This window comes from Eumetopias jubatus, unplaced genomic scaffold (assembly GCF_037043125.1).
Source record: "Eumetopias jubatus isolate StellerSeaLion01/CBP00866 unplaced genomic scaffold, mEumJub1_p1.0 scaffold_1, whole genome shotgun sequence".
Classification (NCBI taxonomy): domain Eukaryota; kingdom Metazoa; phylum Chordata; class Mammalia; order Carnivora; family Otariidae; genus Eumetopias; species Eumetopias jubatus.
In genome coordinates, this window is record NW_028274807.1 from 209,457,737 (window position 1) to 209,480,182 (window position 22,446).

The following is a 22,446-nucleotide window of genomic DNA, read 5'->3' on the forward strand; positions in this document are numbered from 1 at the left end:
TATATAGAGATACTCGTATATACTGCGTTTCTTAGCCTAAGAAGAAACTTGTTTGACGGGACGGGCGGCCTTTGCGGTCCGCGATGCTGGTGCTGGTCGGGCGCACGGATCTCCCGGGAGGGGCCGAAGCGGGGCTGGCCCAGGCTGGCTTGGGGGGGAGGGGGGCGCCCCGAGGGTGGGGGGGGAGCAGAGGCGGGGCTGGGGTGCCCCTCGGGCTCTCGATTGGGGGACGAAATTTCTCGTGACTTTATTGCTCCTTTATTTTCTCTCGTGTGTGGGGGGGGTCCGTTCAGCACGGTCGGGGTGAGGAAATGGTGGGTCGTCTGAGCCACCCGGCCCCTCTGGGACCCAGAGCGCGGCGTCCGCTCCGCCAGCACGGGGGTGAGAACAAGGCACTAGGTCGGCCGGCCAGCGCGGGGGCGGGTGTGTAAGGCAGTCGACGGGGCTGGTTGCAGGGTGGGGTGGGGCTGTGTGCGGGGCCGTGTGCGTGCGTGCGTGCGGGCGCGGGCCTGGGCGAATCGACCTGTCAGCTTGGCTGGTCCTGTCCTGGAGCTTCGAGCCTTCCTCCTGCTCCCCGGTGGGTGACGGGGGTCGGGGTAGGGGTGGGAGGAGTGATGTTGAGTCGGGGGCGCCGGGGAAAAGGGAGGGTAACTACCAACTTGCTGAGCGCGCTCCTGATAATGCTGGTGAGGGTCAAGTTGGCGTCTGGCTCAAAGAAGGGCGCTCGGGGCGGAGAGGGAGGGAGGGAGGGGACGTTTGTTCGTTGGCATTGACCTCTGCGGGGGAGGGGCTGGGGACCCCCCCGCCGCGCCCCCGTGCCCGGACGGGGATGAGGCGAGGAGGGGGCGCTGGGGAGGGGGCGCCCGGGGAGACCCGCGGCCAGAGCAGCCCAGCCGCCGGGCGTATGCCGCTGTCCCGTTCCGTTAAACTCAACAAAGAAGGGATATGCGTGTTCCTAACAAGTGCAGGATATTTAATTGATTCATAAACTTATGTATAATAGTTTGTGGGTTTTTTTTTTAAAACGTACTTTATAATGTAAGAAGCACCAGGGTTTTTATGTTGAATTATCTTAAAAATAATTTTCTCTCGTCCTTTTCCTTTTTGAGCTTGTGGTTTTGTTTTTGTTTTTAATGTCGAGGTGTTTTTTTTTTTTAACTCTAAAATGTGAACGTTTCCTTCAGCCCTCCCACCGAAACCGAGAACGAACGACGAAACAAATAAAAACCCCAGATCATCCTCGTCAACGCAGGAAAACGACTTAAAAAAAAAAAAAACTGAAAACGAACAAAAAAAAACTAAAAAAAAGGAAAAAACACTCAGCTTTCGTTATCCCCGCGCAGGGCGGGGCAGGCCCAGTTCTTTTAGCGTCCCCAGAGCCGCGAGGACATTACAACAAAAATAGAATTTTTCTTAACAATCTCTTAACATACAAAGATAGGAAAACTCTCTGATGCATTGCACTTGGTTCAATGAAAAAAAAAAAGTTCATTTCCCCCATATATATTTTTTGTGGGTTTTTTTCTCTTCTAACACGTCCCCACATCTCCTGTCGCCCTCGTCGCCCCTCGCCTGCCCCTCACAACGACACTTGGGAAAGGAGCGGCCCCCACCCCCCTGCCCGCCCGGGCAGCGCCGCCGGGCGCGCTCCCGCCCCGGCCCAGCTGGCCTGCAGCTTCCGACCTCGCCCGGGCGGGCGCCCCGCAGACCCCGGCTCCCGCGGGCCCAGCGCGCCCACGGCCCCGATTGTCTTCGAGGGAAGGGGCGCGTGCGGCCGGGCAGGGGGTCCCTTCCGCTCCCCTCTCAGCTCTGACCCTGTTTAGCCAACCAAACTGAAAAATCATTGCACTTTGACCGCGCGTCACGCCCGGCCCACCCGGCCCCCCACCCCACCCCCACCCTACTCCCCACGCCCCCCCCACCCAGGCTCCCGCGGGATCCCCTGTCCCCTGCTTCTCAGTCCCGGTATTCCCCGAGGGCTGCACGCGGATGGGGGAGGGCCTTCGCTCAACTTCCAACAAAAGCCACTCACGGGGCCAGCCACCTTGTGGCTTCCAGTTGAGGAGGCACCACTCGCTGGCCCCTTCTGCCCCAGGTCAGGGCCCCCCTCGCCTCCACAGCCAGCTGCCTCCCCTCTTTCCTCCCTCCCTGCTGGGGCCACAGCCTCACAAACTAGAGTCACAATAAATAAAGCCCACACCCCACCCCTACGGTGCAATGTTGGGTTGACTGACTTTCAGAGGATCCTGACCTGTGCTTTGTGTTTTCATACAGTTAAGAAGAGAGAGAGAGGCACAAGGACTCGAGAAGGGGGCCTGGGAAGGGAGATGCAGGGAGGAGGGAGTAAGGCACAGAAAGACAAGCCGGAGGGGCCAAGTCACACCCTGGAGGGGGGCTGGGCATGCTCTTGCTTCCCTCCCTCCCAGGGGGCTTCGGAAGACCCTCTGGACTGGCCCCCAACCATCCCGTGGAGGGGAGGAAGGGGCTGCAGGGGGAGGGGGGGAGAGAGCTACTTCCTGTGGTGTGTTACCAAATTGTTCCCAAGTTGCTCAAATGGAGGAGGAGTTCCCAATTGCAACGGCAAAAGACCCAAACAAATGAATGCCCCACCCCTAAATAAAGAGTAAAGACATTACAGCTGAAATCCAGAGAAGTGGCCAGGAGGCCCATGTGGTGGAGAAAGTGGGGGGGGGGGACAGAGAAAGCTCCAAAACACTTTTGAAAAAGGACAACACCCGACACCCTCCAAAGGACTGAAAGTCGGCGAGCAGGACGCCTACCTAGCGCAGGTGGCGCTTAGCCAGCGGCAGCGGCGGCTGCCGCATCCTCCTCGCTCGGCTCCGGGGTCCCCTTTCTGCTCCACTCTCCGGCCCGGCCACAGCAGGGCTGTCTGTGTGAGGGGCAGGGGCAGGGGCCGGTGGGGCAGAGCGAGGGCACCTGCATGCGGGGCTGGGGTGTGGGGACTACCTGGGGCCCACCTCCCCTCACTCGCGGCGCAGCCAGAGAGTGATTTTACCGGCCTGCGGAGAGAGGGAAGAGGTGGCCTGTCCCAGGCTGGGACGGGCTGTCGTAGCATTCCGACTCTTTCCTATGGACTGTACACAGGGGTCTGGGGCCCTGAAACTACCCTCGAAGCTCAGGGTGGGGTGACAGAACACCCTCCATTCCAGGAGCAAGAAACTAGCTCCAGGGGCCGCTCCCTGCCCCCACCCCTTCCCAGGGGGGGGAAGGGGGGGGCTCCAAGCCCGAAGGTAGGGCAGGCAGACCTGGAAGCCAGGGGCCTCACCTAGTCCAGAGCAGCTGGGGGAAGAAGCCAGAGGCCAAGGCAGTGGGGGCTGGGGGACGGGGGGGGGGTGGGTGGGGGGGTGGGGGTGGGGGCGAGAGACAGGCAGGGAGGGGGCGGAGTCTGGAGGGAGAACCCTCTGGATCTGCACCCCATCATTTGTACAAGCTTGTCCTCCAAGCTCCCTAGTGAAGCTCCGGCCCAAGTTGCGGATGGGGTTCCCCTAGGAAGGGTGAGGGTGGAGGACAGGCCCCTTTAGAACTGTGCTGGTCGCTTTGTTGGGTTGATTTTGTTCCTTCCCCGGAAGGACGGGGCAGGGTAGGGTGGGGAGAAAGGCAGTTCTGCTGCATCCTTTCTTTCTTGCTGTCCTCTACTTTGACAGAGTCCGTTTGCAGGTTTCTTTCTGCTTGGCTGCTGGTGCACAGCTCCACCGAGACCTCTTCCGAGGGCTCTCCGAGAACTGGGCTGCTTCTGGGGGCCTGCAGAGCTCCCCGGGCTGGAGGAGACAAGGGCTGAGTGGCTGACGACGTCTAATTTTTGCTTTTCGGTGGGACTGGGCCGGGGGATTTTTCCACGTCTCAAAATTTCTTCTCCCCCCGTTTGAGGAACCTCTTCTTTACATTTTATCATTGCTTTTTGTCGATCTTATCAGAGGAACCAGGACTGAAATGGGACAAAAAGAGGCCGTACTGAGAACAGCAGGGACGAGTCTCTTCTCCATCCCACCTGGCCCGCTGACTTCAGGCCAGAGCCCGAGGCCCCGACAGGGCCCACCTCCAGCAGAGCCAAGGACGGCAACACCCCACGAAGAGGTACATCCCCATTCTGTCCGCACCTCCTATGGGAATCCTGCCGCCCCCAAGAGACCCTGCCCCCCAGTGCTAGGGTCCAGCTGGCCTTCCCGTGGGCACTGTGCCCAGCGGGTGGGACCCCCGTGGCTGGAGCTGGCACAGACACAGACCTGGGATCTGGCCATGTTTCCAATTGTTTAGGTTTTTGTATGGGTCCTGCAGGGTGGGGAGGATGCCAGGCTGGAGCTTTTGTCCCCAGAGGGGTTTTGGGAGTGGGGTGGGGGTGGCTCAGCTTCTTGCTGAGTTTTCTTTCTGTATCTTTGGATTAAAAGCAGAAATTCCCGTCTGTACTCCCCAGCCAAGGTCCCACAGGCTGAAAGGCTGGGGAGGGGGGGGGGACACCACATGGCTTCAGTCCCTAGCAGTACCCGGCCTGGGGGAGGGGCCCCGTAGCCCACTGTGCTTGATCCTCTACCCTCAGGGCACCTGGTGCAGGGGGAAGGACCCGAGGCTCCCTGGGGCGGGAGTTGCTTCCCTCAGGGTGCCAGCAGGGGGAGTCACTTTCCCACAAACGAGTCTTGGTGGCGCCTCATCACAAAATACACCTGACCAGAGGCTGGGCTGCCTGGCAATGCCCTCCATCAAAGGCTCTGGCCCCACCTTGTGGTCAGGGGGCAGCGGGGGAGGGGTGGAAAGGGAGGTGTTCTCCTCTATGGTCTACAGGACCTGGGTAGGCCTGGTAGTACCTGCAGGGCCAAAAAGGGGTCCCCGAAAATGTATTTCGGGGCCTCTCCCAGGCTCTGGGTCACAGACTCAGATCTGCAGGAGCCAAGCAGAGCTAACCACCGAGCCAGCACTGGGTAGCAGCCCATTCTACCCTTGCTCCAACCCCACACAGAAGCTGGGCAGGGAGAGGGTGGCTGACCTGCCTGAGGCTACACAGTCTGCCTGCATGGCCCAGCCAGGACTCAAACATGAGGGACAGCTCCGATCCTAACCGCCACATGTGGCATGCTCACAGGGAGCCCAGCACCAAGGCTGCCACACTGGAGTGAGGGCCCGGGGCAGCCAGATCAGCCAGCTTTTCAAAAGAAGCCAAAAGTCCAGACAGCATTGCATGTGAAAGTTGTCAGTGTTTAAAACCACTTTGTTTCAGCCACGCAGATTATGCCTGCAGGCCGGACCCGCCCCTCAGGCTCTGGGACCACGGGAGGTCTTCTGTGAGAAGCACACATGGAGTTTTCGTGTTACAAAGGGCCTGCTAGATCACCTAGAACCTTCTTCAACAATGGAAACATTCTCTGTTTGCCCTATCCCATGTGGTAGCCACGAGCCACATGCGGCTTCTAAGCAAGTGAAATGTGGCTAGTGTCACTGAGGGACTGAAGTTTTCTCTAGTGAGTTATTTCATTTGAACTTCAACAGCCACACATGGCCAGCGCCTGCCCCCACTGGATGGTGCAGATGGGGAACATTTGGAAAAATGGGGGTTTGGGGTTGCCACAATGCTGGCGTTTACTGGGTGGGCAGAGATGCCAAACTTCCTGCCACATGCTGGCCAACACCCAGAGGAGACCTGCCCTCCTGTGGCAGGGCTCCTGCAGGAACTGCCCAAAGTCCAACCCCATCAACTGACTAAAGGTCTTTAAAGGGAGACTCATGGGATACTTGGCACTGCACGGGGAAAACCCAGGCCCGAGGCACCCCGTAAGTTGGGGGGGGGCTGAGTCAGCAGCCAGCCCCTGGGCTTCCAGTCCTGGCCTGAGGAGGAGGGAGCTGCCTGGGTGAGCCCCTATCACTGTGGTCTCAGGCCCCTGTATTCTCTGAGACCCCCTTCCCAAGGGGAGACTACCCGGGAACCCTTACAGCACGGCTATGTGAGCCTGGCCCTCACCCTCCCTGTGAGGGAAAGGAGGCAGGGGACAACGGGGTTGTGGAGAGCCTGCTTGGTCCCTTTGTCTTTGTCGGACCAAGCCAAGGAGACAAGCTGGTCCCCTTGGGGTCCCCTGAGCTGCACTGCAGGGGACAACCACCAGTGCTCAGACTGGGGAGTCCGCCCCCCCCCCCCCCACAGAGGAGGAAGACTCCATCCAGTTCAAGGCCTGGAGTTAGGGGCAAAGGTGGTTCCAAGATAGCTCCCCAGCGCCTCCCCACAGGTCCCAGGAAGGGGGGGGCATCTGCTGCCAAGCACAAAGTGGCTTTTTCTGCTCACCCTTTCTACTTTCTGAGCCAGGTCCAAAATTGATTAAAACTAAGTAAAAAGCGCTGCCCAGGGAATGACAAAATTGCTAAAATTCTCTTTTCTTCCCTCATTCTATTGTTCTCTCTCCATCTGGTGCTCCAGAGATCAGCTAAAGTCACTGGTTACTGTGGAAACCGCCCCCCACTGTACCCCCTGCGCCCGCTGCAGCCGCCTGCCTGCCCCCAGGCCCAAGGGCTCTCGGCTGTGCGGGCCTTGTCCGGCTCCAGTCCCCCCCACCTCTCCCCCACCGTCACCCCCAGACACACCTGCCTGCTGGGGCTCGGGGCTCAGGCCCCTTTGCAAAACAAGGGGGAGAAAAACCGTTTCCCAAACTTGCCTCAAACTCTGCCTTGGCCCCAAAGTCTAAGCAAAGTGAGCAGAGAAGGTGAAGAAGGGAAAGCACACGGAGGCGGAAACAGGGTGGCGGTGGGGGGCGGGGGGAGGACTCCCGGCAGTGGTCCCCAAGAGTGAGCAAGCAACACGGAGCTATAGGCGGCTTGGGCAGAGGGAGGCAGGGAGGGAGGGAGGGAGGGCGAGAGCGATGGAGCCCTGCCGCCTGGTGCCAGCCCAGAGCCAGGAGGGGAGGCCCGCCTGCTGTCCCTTCCTCTGGCACCCCCTCCCGCCCTCTGCCAGCAGGGCTCTCTCGGCCTCCCTGGCACAGAGCAGCGGAGGGGGCTGGCTCCAGCCCCTGCTCGGAGCCATTGTTTTTCTTCTCAACACCCCCAAGTTCAAGTTCATCTGGGTGTTACATCATGTCTGGTTGCTCCTGGAAACCAGACGGGTCAGACGTGACTCTGGGGAAAGGGGGCGGGAAGCTGGAGGGGGTTGAAGTTCCCCTCCCCTCCCCTCCTTGCCACTAGGGAGCTCCGAAGTTTGAAGTTTGACAAAGTTTTTTGGCTTTTTTTTTTTTTTTTTTTTTTGAGGGAGGGAGGGAAAGGAAAAGGGAAAAAAAAAACAAAACCTCAAACCGCACACACAAAACTTCCATCCACCAACTTTCTCTGGACTCGGGCCTCAGAGCAGTAAAGGAGCAGGAGCTGAAAGAGGTGGCCCTGGGGCTCTGGGCCCAGGTGGATTTCCTGGGGCTAAGAAAGCCTCCAAGGCCTCGGGCTCACAGGGTAGTGTTTTTGTGAAATGCGCAAAAGAAAAGCTATTTGCATGTTCTTTTCTGAGAAGTTGTAAAAGCTGCCTCCGCCCTACTCCTGAGGTGGGTCCTCCCTGCACCCCAGGGCCCAGGGCTCTGTGGGCTATTCCCAGCCTCTTGGGGACAGGCACAGGGAGGAGGGGGCCCACGTGCGTGCGTGCGTGTGCGTGCGTGCGTGTGCGTGCGTGTGTGTGCGCGCGCGCGCACGCACGCGCACAGATGCCTGTACAAAGCCAGATCCAGGGCACTCCAGCAGGAGGGCTGGAGTTTTCCTTGTGAGAACTGGGGACAGACGGGAGCTGGACCGGAGGCTTCAACAGCCCGGCCTCCCCTCTAACAGGATTCATGGGGACGTGAGGGAGGGGCCTCCAGGGTGGCAACAGGCCCTGCCCTACCCCGGGTGCCAGAGTCGCTGGGCATGCAGCCCACCAGGACGGCTCTGTCCCTCCTCCACCCCTTGCTCAGCCCACCCAAAGCCAAGGAAGAAGGGAGGGCTGGGGGCCAGGGCTTCCAGCTGGAGGGGAGGAGAGCAACAGGCAGAGCTGTCCTCTTCCTGATGGGGCCTCGGGCTACCACCAGGCCTGGCCCAGAGCGCCTCTAGCCTCAGGTCTTTGGCCGCTTTCCCCAGGGCCGGGGCTGTCAGAGCTAATTATCCAATTAGCTGATTAGCCAAGGGACCTGGGGGCTGCCTGGGGAGGCAGGCTCAGCTGGGCTTGCAAAAGCCTGGGCCCTCCAGCCCTGCCCTAGCCCCTTCTCCCCGATTGGCTCCAAGGAACCAACCTCTTCCCTAACACCCACGATGCACCCGCCCCTGCCTCTTCCCCCTACGCCCACATCCACATCGTGGGTAGGGCCTCCTACCTGAGACTGCTGTGGGATGTTCAAAAAGTTGCCGTCCCGGGGTCCGATGCTGACAAACCGGTTGGCAGAGGAGGCGCCTGTCGTTGCGAATGCTGTGGGGAGCAGGGAAGAGAGGGAGAGACCCCGTGAGGCCTTGGGGCCTGCCCAGGCACTGCCCTTCGGGGCTGCTGAGAGAGGGAGAGACTGGATTAGACCATGCTGCCAGGGCTTAGGCTGGCAGTGGGAAGGACAGGCCGGAGGGGTCCCATCATCCTCTCACTGACCAGGAGCACACACTGTCCCCCACCCCCAACGCTCCACCTCAGCCAGGTGTCCTCTCTCCTGGTCCGGGTGACGGAGGGGCCCTGGAGGCTTTAGCTGAGGTCCCACAGACCCTGTCCCCAAACCAGGCACTGAGTAGGACTGAGGATAGCCCTCGGTGAAGCGAGGCACCCTTGCTTTCCCACGGACTCTCTTGGGTCTGGGAAGAGGGAGCCTGGGAGGGTGGGAGGCTGGGAGCTCTGCCGGACCGGCCCCACCCTGCTCAGGGAAGGCCGGCTCAGCCAGGCCACCTCTCCGACCAGGGCACCTGGTTGGGTGCTGCATCATGTAACCACGCTGGGCAGTCCCAAGGATGGGGCTGATGGCTCAGGGACCTTGAAGGGGCCCAACGGAGGGCTGAGTCGGGAGGGACAGGGTCAGAGAGAGGAGCTGGCTGCCAGCTCGGGCCCAAAGGTGGCAAGGCTCAGGCCCAGCAAGGCATCCTCCTCTGATGGATGAGCCGGTTGCTGTGGTCCTGCAGGTCCCGGGGCCTGAGATGGGCCATGGCACAGGAGGAGGAGGAGGGCGCTGGAGGGCCCGGCAGAGCCCTAGGGCTTGCTGTTCTGGAGCCTGAGGGGGCAAATGGGCAGCCAAACACCCCTGAGCTCTTCTCAGGTTTTCTGGCTGGAACTCTATGGGAGGGAATGGGTCCTGTACCCCCAGTAGGGAGGATGTCCCCAGAAGGGACAAGAGTGTCACAGGATGCCGGGGATCCCCACCACACACACCCTCTACCAGATACACCCCAGGGACTGTGTGCTCGCCAGATTCTGTCCAGGGTGCCCCCCAGCCACCCTGCAGCCTGGCGCCTCCTCCCCCACCCTGCCCACCTCCGATGACCATGACCATGACTTCGTGTCTTATGGCGGATGCAGATGGGAAGATGGCATGGAGAGGATGGAGAGGGGAAAAGAACTCAAACCATGAGAAAGAAGGCAACAGAGAGCGCGAGACGGAGAGAAGTGAGATGGGCCGCCCCCCCCACTGCTGACCAGGGAGTCCCGGCCTGTGGCCTGCCAGCCCCCAGAGCGCCCGAAGCGCTGCCCGCCCCCTGCCCACAGACGGCACGCCGCCCACCCTCCGCCTCTCCTGTCCTTCACACGTCGGGTCTACCTTGGGCCTCTCCACTCAGATTTTTTTTTTTCCCTTTAACAAAAATTGTCATTGGTTAGAGAAAGAGAGAGAGAGAGAGAGAGAGAGAGAGAAAGAGATGAAGTAAGCCGAGGCCCAGAGCCCTCCCTTGTCCTTGGAACATTCAACCTGGGGGAGGGAGGGGGATGGGAGGAGGAAAAAAAAAAAGAAAAAAAAAAAAGAGGAACAACGAGAAACCAAATGTGAGACTGAAGGGGAGGAGGTCAGGGGCCAGCCTGCTGTACAGTTAGAGGCCCAAGGGCCCTGGAATGGAGGTGAGGGGGCAAGGCCAAAAGGGGATGGTGGTGGCGTCGCCTTGTGGTTACATTTAATTTTTTTGGTGTAGCGGGGCACAACGAAACAACAAAAATCAAAAAACAAAAAAACGAAAAATGAAAAAAACAGCAATCAGGCATGAAGATGGCATGGCTGTGCCTCCCCACCCCCCTCCCACCCTGGCCAGCACCCCTGGCCTGCGTGCCCCACTGTGCTCCCCCTCCCGCCCCCGGGAGGGGCCTGGGCCAGGGGCCCCCGGCTGGGAGCAGCGGGTGGGCAGGGGGGCTCGTGGGGTGCTGGCTGGTGCAACTGAGGCCCAGGAGGCCATGACTGGGGGGCTCAGCTCTGCTCTTGTCCGGGTGGGAGGCTCCATGGCGCTTTGGGTTGGGGGGCTTTGGCGGTGGGCGGGGCAGGGGTTTTTCTTTTTGCCGTGGAGACTGTTTAGATGGGCCAGGGATGCTGGGCGTTGTGGTTTCGGTTTCATCGTCCACTTACAAGGTGATGGAGGAGTCAAGGCGGCGCCGTCTGGGGCAGTGCTGGTGGATTTGGAATCAGGCATAGGAAGGGGCACAGGTCTGGCCACTGGAGGCGGCGGCGGTAGCAAAAATGACCCCGGGACTTTGCCCTGGCCGCTACCGTTGGGCTGCGAACAACATAAATAGAGTGACGCATGAAGGCACATCCCACACAGACACACGCTCCCCTGCGCGGCCACGCCAGCTCGCTCCTGAGAGCGGGCGCTCCCGGTAGAAGATGCAGGATGGGCTCGTCTCCTCCGGGGCACAGGGTGGGTGAGGGTGTGAGGCTTCTATTTGGTCTCTCAGGTGTTTCTCTCTTTTTTTTTTTTTTTTTTTTGTGGTCCTCTTTTGAAGTTGTGGGAGGGACGAAAGGGGGTGTCCGACGAGTGGTTTGTATTTTTCTTAGGGAACATGTTTTAGGTACCAAAACATGCCATCTAGCCATATAAGCAGCGCACCTAGAACGCTCATGCTCTTGAAGACCTTCTGCCTCAGCAGGTAAGATGTGCCAGCTCACCCCCCACTGTCCCCGGAAAACACACGCATGCCTCCCCTCTGGGGGCCCCTGGGGTGGGGCCAGCTGACCCACCCAAGGACTACAGGCCCTTCGGCGTCTACCCCACATCACAGCCTAGGGAGACGCCAGGTACTGGGGGGCTTGCCCTTGACTCCGGCAGCCTGAAGATCGTGGGTGCTGGCCCATTTTCTACAGAACAGCCCAAGAGGAAAATCCATCGCTGCTGGCTCCAGTTCCCACGAGGCTCTTCGAGAGGACTTCCCTGTACAGTGCCCTCGGAAGCCTGGGATGCCTGGTCGCCAGATCCATTCCTCAGCTTTATTCCGTCTTGTGCCTCAAACTCAAGTTTTCTCCCCAAGCCCCGTGTATGCCTTGCATGCATCAGCCTTTGGGATTCAGGGCACGCAGGCACCACAGGGAGGGGCAGAGGTCCCTGGCCTCTTGCAGGCACAGCTTCCCTGGAGAGGCCTCCCTGGAGCTCTGGGCAGTGCTCTCAATGACCACCGACAGCCTGGGCTTAGGTTGGGTGGGCCAGAGCTGAGTCCTAAACGGTCCCCTCTCTCGAGGGGCAGAGCTCTGCCCCACCCCCAGCCACCCAGGTGCAAGGCTTTGGGAGGCTCCTGTGCTGCTCCTTCTATTGCTGGGTGAGCCAGCCCAACCTCTATCCTCGCTGGTTCCACCTGGATTAGGACAAGACTCCCAAGGGGTCTCCCCTGTGCTAACAGTGCACTCCTTAGCTCAGTGTCTCAGCGCCTGGCTCTGTACCGGGTACTTTACTCAGGTGGTGTCCAATCCTCCAACCCTGTAAGGCAGCAGGTTTCGCCTGGGGTGGGGGTGGTGGGGTGGATTCTGTCCCCGGCAGGGGGCATTAACAATGTCTGGAGACATGTTGGGTAGCACCACTTCCAGGGGTGCTGCCGGTGTCTTGGGGGGTGGAGGCCGGGGATGCTGCTACACACCCCACAATGCACGAGATGGCCCCCAGGATAAAGGCCCAACAACCCAAAGGTTAATAGTGCCGTGGCTGGGAAACCCTGATGCAAAGGAAGCTTGATTCTCCCCCTTTCACAACTGGGGAAACTGAGGCTCTGTGCAGCTGAGTGGTTTATCCAAAGTCACCCAGCGGTAACTGATGAGGCCTGAAATTCACAACCATGTCTCTCTCACTCCAGGGACCCTGTGGATTTTTTCCAGCGGGCTCATCCTAACCCTCTTTTCCAAATCCAAAGGTGCTCAGGCTTTTCCCCTCCCACTCCACAGCTCTGACTGCGTGTAACATAAAATATGAGCCCCCCGGTTGGGCATTCAAGGCCCCTAGGGTGGAGCCCAGATGGGGTCCTCCACCACCCATGCCCCTACACTCACCTCCTTCCAAGTACTCCCCATTGCAAACCAATTGGGGTGTCCAGAACACAGCCTAAGCAGTTGGGGGCTACACACGTGCTCACTGCAGAACCCTCTTGTCTACAACACTCCTTCCCACACTCCTTAAGGCCTGCTCAGAAAACACCATCCCCAACTTGGGACCAGCCAGATACCCTAAATCACCATCCATCTCTCTCTGCCTTTTTTTTTTCCCTCGGATGCTCATGACCTTCACCCTAGCCTTTGAAGCAGGCTGCCTCCCAGGCTCCCCAGCAAGCCTGGGGACGGCCACCTCCGTGTGGCCCAGGCGTGCAGCATTCAAGTCCCACTGACTGCGCTGAATCGACCAGTCCATCCTGCTGCACTTTCAAATCATCGAGCCCCATGTCTGACCCGTGCAGGCCACAACCTTCTGAGCTCTGGCCGTCCCCCCGCCCCCACCACCCTTCACCTCTAAAGACCAGCACCTAGGTCTGACATTGTCCTTCCAAACGGTTTCCTTGATTTGCTCTTTCCTGCCCACTCAGAGGTCCCCTGACAAAAGCAATAGGGGCTGCTGATCCCCGTTTGTGTCCTGAGCTGGAGACCCTTTGTGCCAGGTGTCCTTTCAGAAACAGGCAACTGCCTCCCCTCATGTCTGCGGCCTATCTGGTGCCTAGCTTCTTCTTCCATCAGGGCAGGAAACGGGAGTCTCGAGAGATCACAGCCTCACTCCTTTACTCCAGGCCATCCTGAGCTTGGGCCCCCCCCAAGGGGCTGGGACACAGAGCCTTCCAGGTAGCCCTTTGCGCCCACAGGGTGGCCAGTGCCTTCTTCTAGTCCTCAAGACCCTGTCTCCCTTCAGGAGGACCTAAATCATGCATCACACTTGATGAAGCCAATCCCAGCTCGACATGGCCAGACATCGAAAACGGCTGATTTACAACATTTAGTTTCTGGAAACTACTTCCAACCAGGCTAAGATATCTCAGCTCTGATCGGGGTACAAGTTGAGGTTTTAAAAAATCTCGAGGTCTTGTGATTTTGCGGTGCCTTGAAACCTCATGAGTTAAAAGCTAGAAGGAACCTGGAGACCGGGATAGCTCTTCCCTTCGACAGACAGGTGAAGACGCAGGCCTGGCCGCTCCGGCGTTGGTGCTTGAGGCTGACCTACAGCCAGTCTTCCTGCCTCCCGGAGTCACGCTCTCCCATCGGGCCCTGTGACTTCTCCATCGCGTTCACTGGGCAGTCTCTTCTCTCTGCCAGAAATACAGCTAACCAGGCATCCTCCTTCGGCCCTTTGCATCTCCTCTGAGTGGTGTGTCCATTTGGCCTTGGCCTTTACTGATTTGGCTCTTCTCAATTAGGGCCTCATGCTGTGGTCCAAGGATGAGCACAGGGGTGGTGCCTGGGAACCCTTTTGCAAATTGTAAAAATTTTGTACGCATATTTTTTTTTTCTGCAAAGATGATCTGTAACTTCACATTCTCAAAGAGGTTAGGAATTTACTCCTTTACGCTTTAGATCAATGGTTCTCAAAGTGGGTCACCCGACCCGAAACAGCATCACCTGGGAACTTGGGGAGAAATGTAGATTCTCGGCCCCACCCCAGGCCTGCTGAATCAGAATCAGGTGAGGCCCAGGCACCTGTATGTTATTGAGCCTTTCCGGTGACTCGTGCATGCTAAGACTGAGAACCACTGCTCTGGAGGTAGCCACGGAACCAGAGCAGCCTGGTACTGCCATTCCCTGTCACCAGGACAGCTGTGGAGCCTGGGGCCTCTGGCTCACTCCTCCTCCAGAGCCTGCTGCCGAGCCCCAGAGAGAGGCTCACTGAAGACACCCCCCCCTCCTCTCTGGGCATAGCAGGCCACAAGAGGAAACCCAGAGAGACTGCTCCCCAGCGGGGCTAGGCTCTCTGATTAACCAGAGTGACTGTTTGCCCTCCTGTCTGCAGTGTTTTATCCATCTGCCTTCTGGACCAGACGAGCCCTTAATCTTGAACGGTCAAGTCAAGGAGAGGCTCAGGACCCAGCCATCATCAGGATGCTTAAGGATGGATTGAACCATATTCCTGAGGGTGAGTTAGGTTTGCCTCTTTGGGCTAAACTGGTCCCTCAGGTCAGTCTCATTTTGGTTCCAAACCCCAGCTGCCTCTGTGGGTGAGAAGGCAGGCAAGGTGGAGTTCCTGGACTCTCTGATCCATATTCCAGACCCAGGGCCCTTGGGCGCTGGGACATGGGCTGGTAGCTCCCGTAGACTCTGCTGGCATCTCTGAAGGAGGCGTAGTAGCTTTTGGGGGTCACAGCCACTTCTCCCTCCATGCCCCTAAAAGTGGACAGAGCTTGTCCAGAGAGGTGGGCAAGGCTCTGAGTGTGCTAAGGAGCTGCAGAGCCAGCAAGAGAAAACCTCACAGGGAAAAGGGGAGAAGGAAACGAGGAAAGCAGAAGGAGGGAGAACAGGAGAGAGGGAAGACGACCACCTTCCGTTCTGGACAGCAAGAGTGAGGAGGCTGAGCCGCAGCCCAGCCCCAAATCAATACGCCAGCACTTAGCAAATGCCCATGTGTACAGGCCGCCCTGAGGCAGCACCGGGCTGCGGGGCCAAGGGCCGCCCACGGCTCTCCCTGGGACACCTCTGGCACGGGCTTCCGAACGCCTTTCCCCACCACGGCCCTTTGAGCGTCCTTCCCACCTGACCTCTCACAACGGGTTTCCAGGCTGGACCAGCTGCGGGGAGAGGGGCTGGGCCTTCTCACAGTGCAGTGTGCTGCTGGGACTCTACAGCCTTCCCAGGGGTCTAGGGACCACTGTGTCCCAACCTGGAGTGCTCCCAGGGACTAAGGGAGGACCCCTGTCTCACTGAAGGGTCACCTCTGGCCCACCCCTGTCTGGGATAAGCCCTTTGCTGAGTGGCCTATGTTTCTGCTTGTCAGTGACCGGGCCCTAGGGCCTGCTGACGGAGAAGGGCAGTGGGCGACAGAGCTCCATGGGCAACCAGCATCTCCCCTAGGCTGAGGAGCAGAAGGGCTTTGCTCCAGAACAATAACTGACTGGGGAACCTCTTGCTAAGAGTTCTGCCAACAGGAGACGCCACAACAACTGTTGGAAGGAGGGAGGGCCTTTCCTCTACCCAGGGCTTCTCACCAGGAAATGATGATGCCCCTAGGGCACACATTCTTGATCATCAGGACTGGGAGGGGGTGATGCAGCTGGCATTAAGGGGGCGGGGGGGGGGCCGCGGATGCTGCTCAGTACCCCACAGTGCACGGGACGGCCCCACAGAACAGAGAATGAACAGCCCAGACGTCAATAGTGCCAAGGCTAGGAACCCTTGGTCTAGAACCTACACAATCCTTGTAGCTCTGAGGTTTTAAGAGGGGTGTTACGAGGTAAGGAGTCCAGGCTGGGTTGGAAAGATCATGGATACACTCTTACTGGGGGCACAGAGACCAAGGGGAGGGCAAGGAGCTCAAGCAAAGCAGGCCCAGCCACTGCCCCCGCCCCCAACTCTGGACTGTGACAGACAGGCCCTGGCATTACACACAGACCCCTACCCCCAGATCCAGAAGATGGAGGTGTCTGGCACTACCGACTCTCTGCTGCTCCAGCCCCAGGAGGGCTCCCGGCTTTCGGACCCTCTCCCTGTGAGCCCCGAGACAGACGGACGGATGCAGAGATGAGCTGTGGCAGGGCTCCTGGGGCCTCTGGACTCACCTGTCCGGCGGCCTGGCCTGAGCCGTCCGAGCACACGAACTGCACAAACTCCTTCAGCGAGTCCTGCCCGTGGTGGTGGTGGTAGCGGATGGTCGGGTGCGTGAAGTACGGGCTCGACTGCTGGATGATGGATGTGGAGGGGAAGTGCAGCGCTGATGCTGTGGCCCGGGGACTCCCTGCGTGCACGTGGGCAGGAAGAAGAGGGCATCAGGGCTTAGCAGGTAGAGGGGGGCGCGATGGAAGATGGGGCGGGGGGGGGATTGCTGGTCAGACAAAGCACTGAGGAACCAGACGAAAAGGGAGAATGGGGTAAGATCAGGGCCAGGACCAGGGTGAGGAGAGTGCGGCACCAGCCTCTGGTGAGAAAGTTAAGGCAGTGCCAGATGATTCGGCAATCGAGGTAAGTAATATCTTAATGCAGTATTTTTAAAAAAGCCGAATTGGCGGAGCGCCTGGGCGGCTCAGCCGGTGAAGCATCAGACTCTCAATTTTGGCTCAGGTCATGATCTCAGGGTTGTGATCGCAGGGTTGTGACATGGAGCGAGTGCCATGGCCGGCTCTGCGCTCAGCGAGGAGTCTGCTAGAGATTCTCTCTCTCTCTCCCTCGGCCCCTCCCCGCCAAAACAAATAAATAAATCTTTTTTTTTTTTAACACTTTTTAAAATAAAAAGTCCAATTGGCAAACTAGGGCTGGTCAGCTACCTGCTTGTCTTTGTAATAAAGTCTGATTAGAAGCAGGGCTGGAGCTAGGGTGACATGAACAAGGCAAGGTCAGGCAAATAAATGCAAGGCCAGTCCCCTCTTTTGTTTAAAACGTTGATAGCCGCTATTCCTTGTATATTTTTTTTGCAATCGTTTCAATTTTTAAAAAAATATTACATTAAATATTATTTGTCTTGATGGCTAAGATCTTGGCGCCTCCTGACACTCTGCATTGTGGTGTCAATGCAGAGTGTCACTGCCTTCACCCTGATCCAGGGCCTAGGTGCGAGTCTGGGGGAGGGACGGAGGAGGCCAAGGACTCCCAGGCTCTGGCTAGAGACAGAGCCGCTTGCCTGTGCAGGACAAGCCCTTGCAGTGCATACACCCGGCTCCTGCACGCACATGACCGTGCCTCTGGCCGCTGCTGCCCAGGCCCTGTTCCTGCGTGCTCAGCCCCACGGTCCTTGCACACGCATCCTCCCCACACACAGCTCCCACCCCAGCACAGGCCCCAGCTCTTCCCTGGGCCCAGCCCTCCCCCTCCAGTCTGTTTCCAATCAGCTCGCTCTTGCTCTCAGTTTCATTAGGGGGCTGAGCAAACTTGGCTTCTCTCTGGAGTTCATAAAAGCTGAGCTGAGCTGGGCCTGCCGCCCTCCCGCTGCCTGCACACAGGCCTGGGGTCCCCGCCCCCACCTCGTGGCCACCACACCCTGCCCCAGTGCAGGCTGCCTCTGGGCTCTCAGCCAGGAGGCCCCGAGGAGGAGGCTGGGAGGGTAAACCGCACTCTTCTCCGCGTCCTACAGAAGGGCCCGCAAGACAGCAGGCGGGTGGACACAGGGCAGTGTCCAGAAAAAAGTCCAGGCCTCTTTCTGCCAGAAGGGTATCAAGGCGGGGAGAAAGCAAATGAGGAAGCAGGGAGGCTGAGGACTCAGTTCCCACAACTTCCTGCCGGATTCCATCCCCTCAGGAACGCTGAGCTGTCCCTACTCCCCCCACCCCCACCAAGCACCCTCTCCCGAGACAGAAGTAAGAGAGCCCCCCAAGGCAGTGGGCTTGCTCCTTTCCCTGGAGAACAACCCAGGTGCTACGAGCCCCTTGGCCTAGCCCTTCACTTTCGGAAAAGGGCAGGGAGGGCCTGAGAAGGGGGCCTGGGCTCCCCTGAGTGGCTCTTGTCAATCTGTGCCCCACAGCGCCCCAAGTTGGCGCTGGGAAACCAGAACCTGGGCTCAGCCAGGAGCCCAGAGAGAAGAGGTGAAAGGAGAACAGAGGGAGCAGCCGGTACTTTCCCGCCCACGGCCGGCAGGAGGAAAGGAGAGTGGGCAGCAGCGGGTCTGAGGCCTCCGCCGTCACAGGCAGGTGGGAGAGGGCCTTGGGATGGGCCGGTGCTGCACAGCACACACATGCGCGCACACACGCACGCACCGACGCACAGACATGCACATGGGGAGTGAGAAGCAAGTGGGAGGGTGCTTGGGAACAGGGTGAGGAGGGGCTGCCTCGGAGGGAGGGCCCATTCCCATGCCCACCCTCCGCCAGACCTCGGCCTACTCAGAGAGCTTGCAGCTGTCACTCCGGGGCTGGAGCCCCGGCTCCTTCACCTGGCCAGCTGCCCCTCAGTGCTCCACCGCCTCCCCCACTGCCTCCCTCCAAGCCCCCCCATTTCTCACCTGGTCTGACTCCAGCAAGCACAGGCAGCGGGTGGTGAGTGAAAGCCATGCGCGGGGAGCTGCCCTGAGAGGAGAGGGCACTGCAGAAGTCCAGCTTTCCTGACTTCTTTAGAGAAGCCGGGCCTGGGGGGAGGAATCAGCAACACAGGGCAGGTTTAGCTGGGCTGGGGCGAGAGCAAGGGAAGGCGGGAAGCCAGCAGCTAGCTCCTTCTCTCCTCAGGCCCCCTCCCGGCTACCCCTTCCCCACCACACCCCCTTCCTGTCTCCTTTGCCCCATTCCAGCTCTGGTTCTCAGGCCCGGTATGCCGACGGGCCAGCTACAGGTGCTCTGATCGGAGAGAAAAACGAGACCCTTGGGTGCGCTGGGTAGGAGATGAGCAAGGGGGCCCATCTTGCTCCCTGATGAGCAGATAAGGAGCTCATAGGGCACAGGATGAAAAGGTGGGATGCAGGGGCAGGGGGCGGGGAAGGTGTGCAGGAGGAGCCCTGGGGAGACAGCTTCAGAGTGATGGGGGACCCGGAAGAGGGATGGGTTGGGGTCTGCTCTGTGGGGCCCTGGACTGGGGGAGGCTCTGGTAGGAAGAAAACCACCGATCCTCAGGAGGGACCACAGGGGTGATACAACACCCGACAAGAGAGTTGGGAAGGGGCTGGAGGACCTGGGCGGGCACTGTGGGCAGTGCGGGACAGGAAAGGACTCCCCTGCCAGGGGATCCAGAGGCTGGGCAGCTGTAGGATGGGTCATTTCGGGGCTTTGCTCTTCTCCTGGTGCCAGAGATGGGGTGGCATTCAGTGGGAGACAGGGGCACAGAGAACAACCCGTTGCAGCTCTGCCTGAAGGATCCCGATGCTGCCAACCAAGGTCATCTCTGTGCCAGGCGGTCATGATGTCCAGGTGATGCTCTGACACAGCAGGGCCCCTGGGCCAGGTCCTCCAGGGGAACTTGTCTCCTGTCCTGGGCTGAGCCTAGAGAAGGCCGTGCCCAGGACGGGAGGGCTAAGATGGAGTGGTGGAGATCTGCAGAGCTGCCATCTTTCAGGCATAGAATCAGTCTGAGTGGGGGGTGGGGGTGGGGGCTGCAGTCTTAACAGCAGAGGGAAGCGGTGGGGGAAGGGCGAACTCCCAGCCGCCAGCAGAGGTGTTATCTGGCAGCAGCTGTGTGCCACCTGATAGCTGGCACAGTGCGGGGGTGGGGAGCACCCCCACCAGCTGTGCACAGCTGTCCCCGTGGCCGCACAGCACCTCCCCAGCTGTTCCCTGTCCTGCAGCTGGGCTGCTTAATTGGCGATTTGTCGCAGCGCAGGGAAACAACACCGCGGGGGGGGGGGGGTGGTCCGGAGGAAAAGAAGGGAAAGCAAGGGAGCTGAGGGTGCTGCAGGAGGATGTTGGGGGCCGTGCATGGCAGGACAGCTGGAAGGAGCAGAAATGACAGGCACTGGAGCAGACAGCTGAGAATAAAGAGTGGGAGCCGGAGAGGGGACAGCTCTTTGAGCACCAGGTCAGGGCAGAGGGACCCGGGGGCGGAGCCCCAGGAGACAGCGATGGATGTGGCTCTCAAGGCACTTGAGTCCTTGAGGGACAGTCACTTAACTGAGGCCCTGGCTGCGGAGTCTTCAGGGCATTTTCAACCCCTTCTCTCTCTCTCCCAGGGAAGTAGCTGGGCTGTGTCGACCCAGGTCCCTGTTTGCCACATGAAACCCTGGGAGAGACACCCGAAGACTCGCCGGAGAGCTGTCTCACAGAGGTGAGCTTTGCTCTTGGTCTGGAGCCCACTCCCCAGGCCCAAGGTCTGGAGACAAGCCCTCCTCCCCTCCTCCCAGGGAGCCAAGAGCAGAGAGCTTGTGCAAACTCTATCTGGGCCACAGGAAAGCAGGAGCGCCTCCCCACCCTTCTGCCTTGCTTTTCGCCCAGCCCCTGCCCCGACCCATCCACTTGGCCCATCTCTGTAGAGGCACATCTGGAAAACACCAGGCAAAGCGACATCAGGTCAGGCCTTCCTCTTCCTGCCTCAAGAGCAAAGCTCCTGTTCCCAGGCCTGACCAGAGCAGACATGCCCCGTGTACAACCCCCACACACGGGTCTATACTCCCTGGCTCCAAGACACTCGCACCTCAAGGACACACACAGGTTATACCACCAGTGTGTCAGGCAGAAGTATCCCGCAGCCAGCCTCCTCACACATACATCGTGCACGGACACACGCACAAGCGCGGGCACACACACGTCCTCTCCTTCCTTTGCTTCGGGGTTCTCTGGGTCTGCTCATGCCTCCAGTCAGGACTGGAAGTGAAGGTGGGTGGGTTCACCGAGAAAGGGGTGGTTGGAGGGTACTGGGAGGACTGGCCACGCTTCCCTTAGACCTTCACCCTTCCCTAGCTTTCCTGCTTGATTGGAAAAATGATTCTGGTCATTCTTTACTAGGCACCGCTCCTCTCTGTGATGCTGGGCCCTTCAGACCAGTGGTTCTCAAGATGATTCTGTTCTCCTCTCCCCTATACTGGGGTATATTCAGCAATGTCTAGGGACATTTTTGGTCATTATATTATACTTTGGGGAGAAGTGGAGAGTTACTACTGGCTGGTGCATGGAGGCCAGGGTTGCTGCTCAATGCCCTACAGTGCATAGGATGGCCCCACCCCAGAGAATGATGTGGCCCCAAATGTCCATGGCACCCAGACTGAGAAACTGCTTTAAACTGCTTTAAACAGAGCTGGGGCAACTTCTCCAGGGAAAGGAGACCACGAAGAGCTCGGTGCCTGGGGCCTCTGCTTTCCTTCCACCACACCCATGGGCTCTGCTGCCCACATAGGGACAGCCCAGCTCCTCGCCTCCACTCCTTCCTTCGGCCTGGTCTGCCCTCCTCTGGAAGATCAAGACGCAAGAAGACAGGTAGTGCCACCCCACAGCAGGGGAACCGGAGGGAGGCTCGCCAGGTAAACCAAGAGGGAAGAAGAGGCTCCAGCCGCCCCGCTCTGGGTGGGCCCTGCAGCATCCATACCTGCGTCCACATCGTTGGGCCACCCACTGGACTGGCTGCTGCCGGCTGCTGGGGAGCGGCCTGTACCAGGATAGAAGACATCATCCACAGGGCTCTCCATCTCGCTGTCATCGATGGACTTGGGGCGCTTGGTGGTGCTGGGGAAGACGAGAGGGATCAGGTAGGCCAAAGGAAGATGGAGGTACAGCTCCTCAAACTGAGAGAGGCTGCACTGATGACCCGTCGTGTGGGGAGCAGGTGCCTGATGACAGCAGCACCCCCAGGCACTCACTACGTGTCCACCCCTAAGACTAGACTGGTCCCGGAGTCCCTCGGGGCCCAGCCCACCTGCTCCTGCTCCTTGAGCCCCTTCTCAGGCCACAATACCCTCATCCACTGAGCTGCCCAGGTCAAAGAGGGGGCAAAAGCCTCCTCCACTGCTTCCCTGGCCACTTGCCAGGGACAAAAAGCCCAAAGGGTGCCACAAAACTCAGACATCAAGATACTATGTTATATTAAAACAGTACTAATATGAAGCTACTATGGTATTATAATGTAACATTTTAACAAATCGAAATGAATGCCGAAACCCTCACAATGAACCAAAAGTCTAAGTTTTTTAAAAAAAGCACAGGATCCCTCCCTGTCCTGAACAATTGGCCCTGACTAGGGCTGAATGTATCCACCTCCCAAACACCTCTCAATTCGGTCCCACCCTCTCACCCCACTCACCCACCCAGCTCAGGCCCTCCTCTACTCCAGCCTCCAACTGGCCGTCCGTCCTGCCCATACATGCTGCTGCGAGGGGCACTTTCTGGAACACATATCCCCCAGCATCTCCTGCTTCAAACCCTTCAGTGGGTTTTAAGTCTAAATACCTTCCAGAGCCCTCTTTGGGGGTCCCACCAGGATGTCCATCCTTGGCTGGGATGGGGGCTGCTCTACTTGGAGCATCCACCCCATGCCTGTCTGGGCT

At 59.1% G+C, this 22,446-nt stretch overlaps 1 protein-coding gene and 2 long non-coding RNA genes across 10 annotated transcripts in view; 2 read left to right on the forward strand and 1 right to left on the reverse strand.

Moving 5' to 3' along the window:
* Window positions 1-199: 199 nt before the first annotated feature.
* On the forward strand, window positions 200-6,359 carry LOC114197778 (uncharacterized). 2 transcript variants are annotated; one of them, XR_015766501.1, is made up of 3 exons: window positions 200-577; window positions 3,936-4,095; window positions 5,231-6,359. It is a non-coding gene; the product is annotated as an uncharacterized LOC114197778 (long non-coding RNA). The 2 variants fall into 2 exon arrangements; XR_003606948.2 differs by having other exon boundaries at window positions 200-381.
* Window positions 3,373-22,446, reverse strand: part of NFIX (nuclear factor I X) — a 93,705-nt gene continuing 74,631 nt past the window's right edge. The window contains exons 6-11 of one of the 6 annotated variants that reach the window (XM_028088926.2): window positions 21,492-21,628; window positions 18,493-18,615; window positions 16,124-16,299; window positions 10,524-10,671; window positions 8,322-8,413; window positions 3,373-3,946 (exon numbers count right to left, since the gene is read on the reverse strand). In XM_028088926.2, coding sequence (XP_027944727.1) covers window positions 3,932-3,946; window positions 8,322-8,413; window positions 10,524-10,671; window positions 16,124-16,299; window positions 18,493-18,615; window positions 21,492-21,628 — 691 coding nt within the window. In that variant the 3' untranslated portion in view covers window positions 3,373-3,931. Of the gene's footprint in view, window positions 3,947-8,321; window positions 8,489-10,523; window positions 10,672-16,123; window positions 16,300-18,492; window positions 18,616-21,491; window positions 21,629-22,446 lie in introns of all 6 variants that reach the window. The other 5 variants (XM_028088928.2, XM_028088929.2, XM_028088927.2 and 2 more) reach the window with 5 other exon arrangements.
* Window positions 10,919-22,025, forward strand: LOC114197780 (uncharacterized). Of its 2 annotated transcripts, XR_003606952.2 has the most exons (4): window positions 10,919-11,044; window positions 14,365-14,487; window positions 20,143-20,237; window positions 21,202-22,025. It is a non-coding gene; the product is annotated as an uncharacterized LOC114197780 (long non-coding RNA). The 2 variants fall into 2 exon arrangements; XR_003606951.2 differs by lacking the exons at window positions 10,919-11,044; window positions 14,365-14,487 and adding an exon at window positions 19,838-19,991.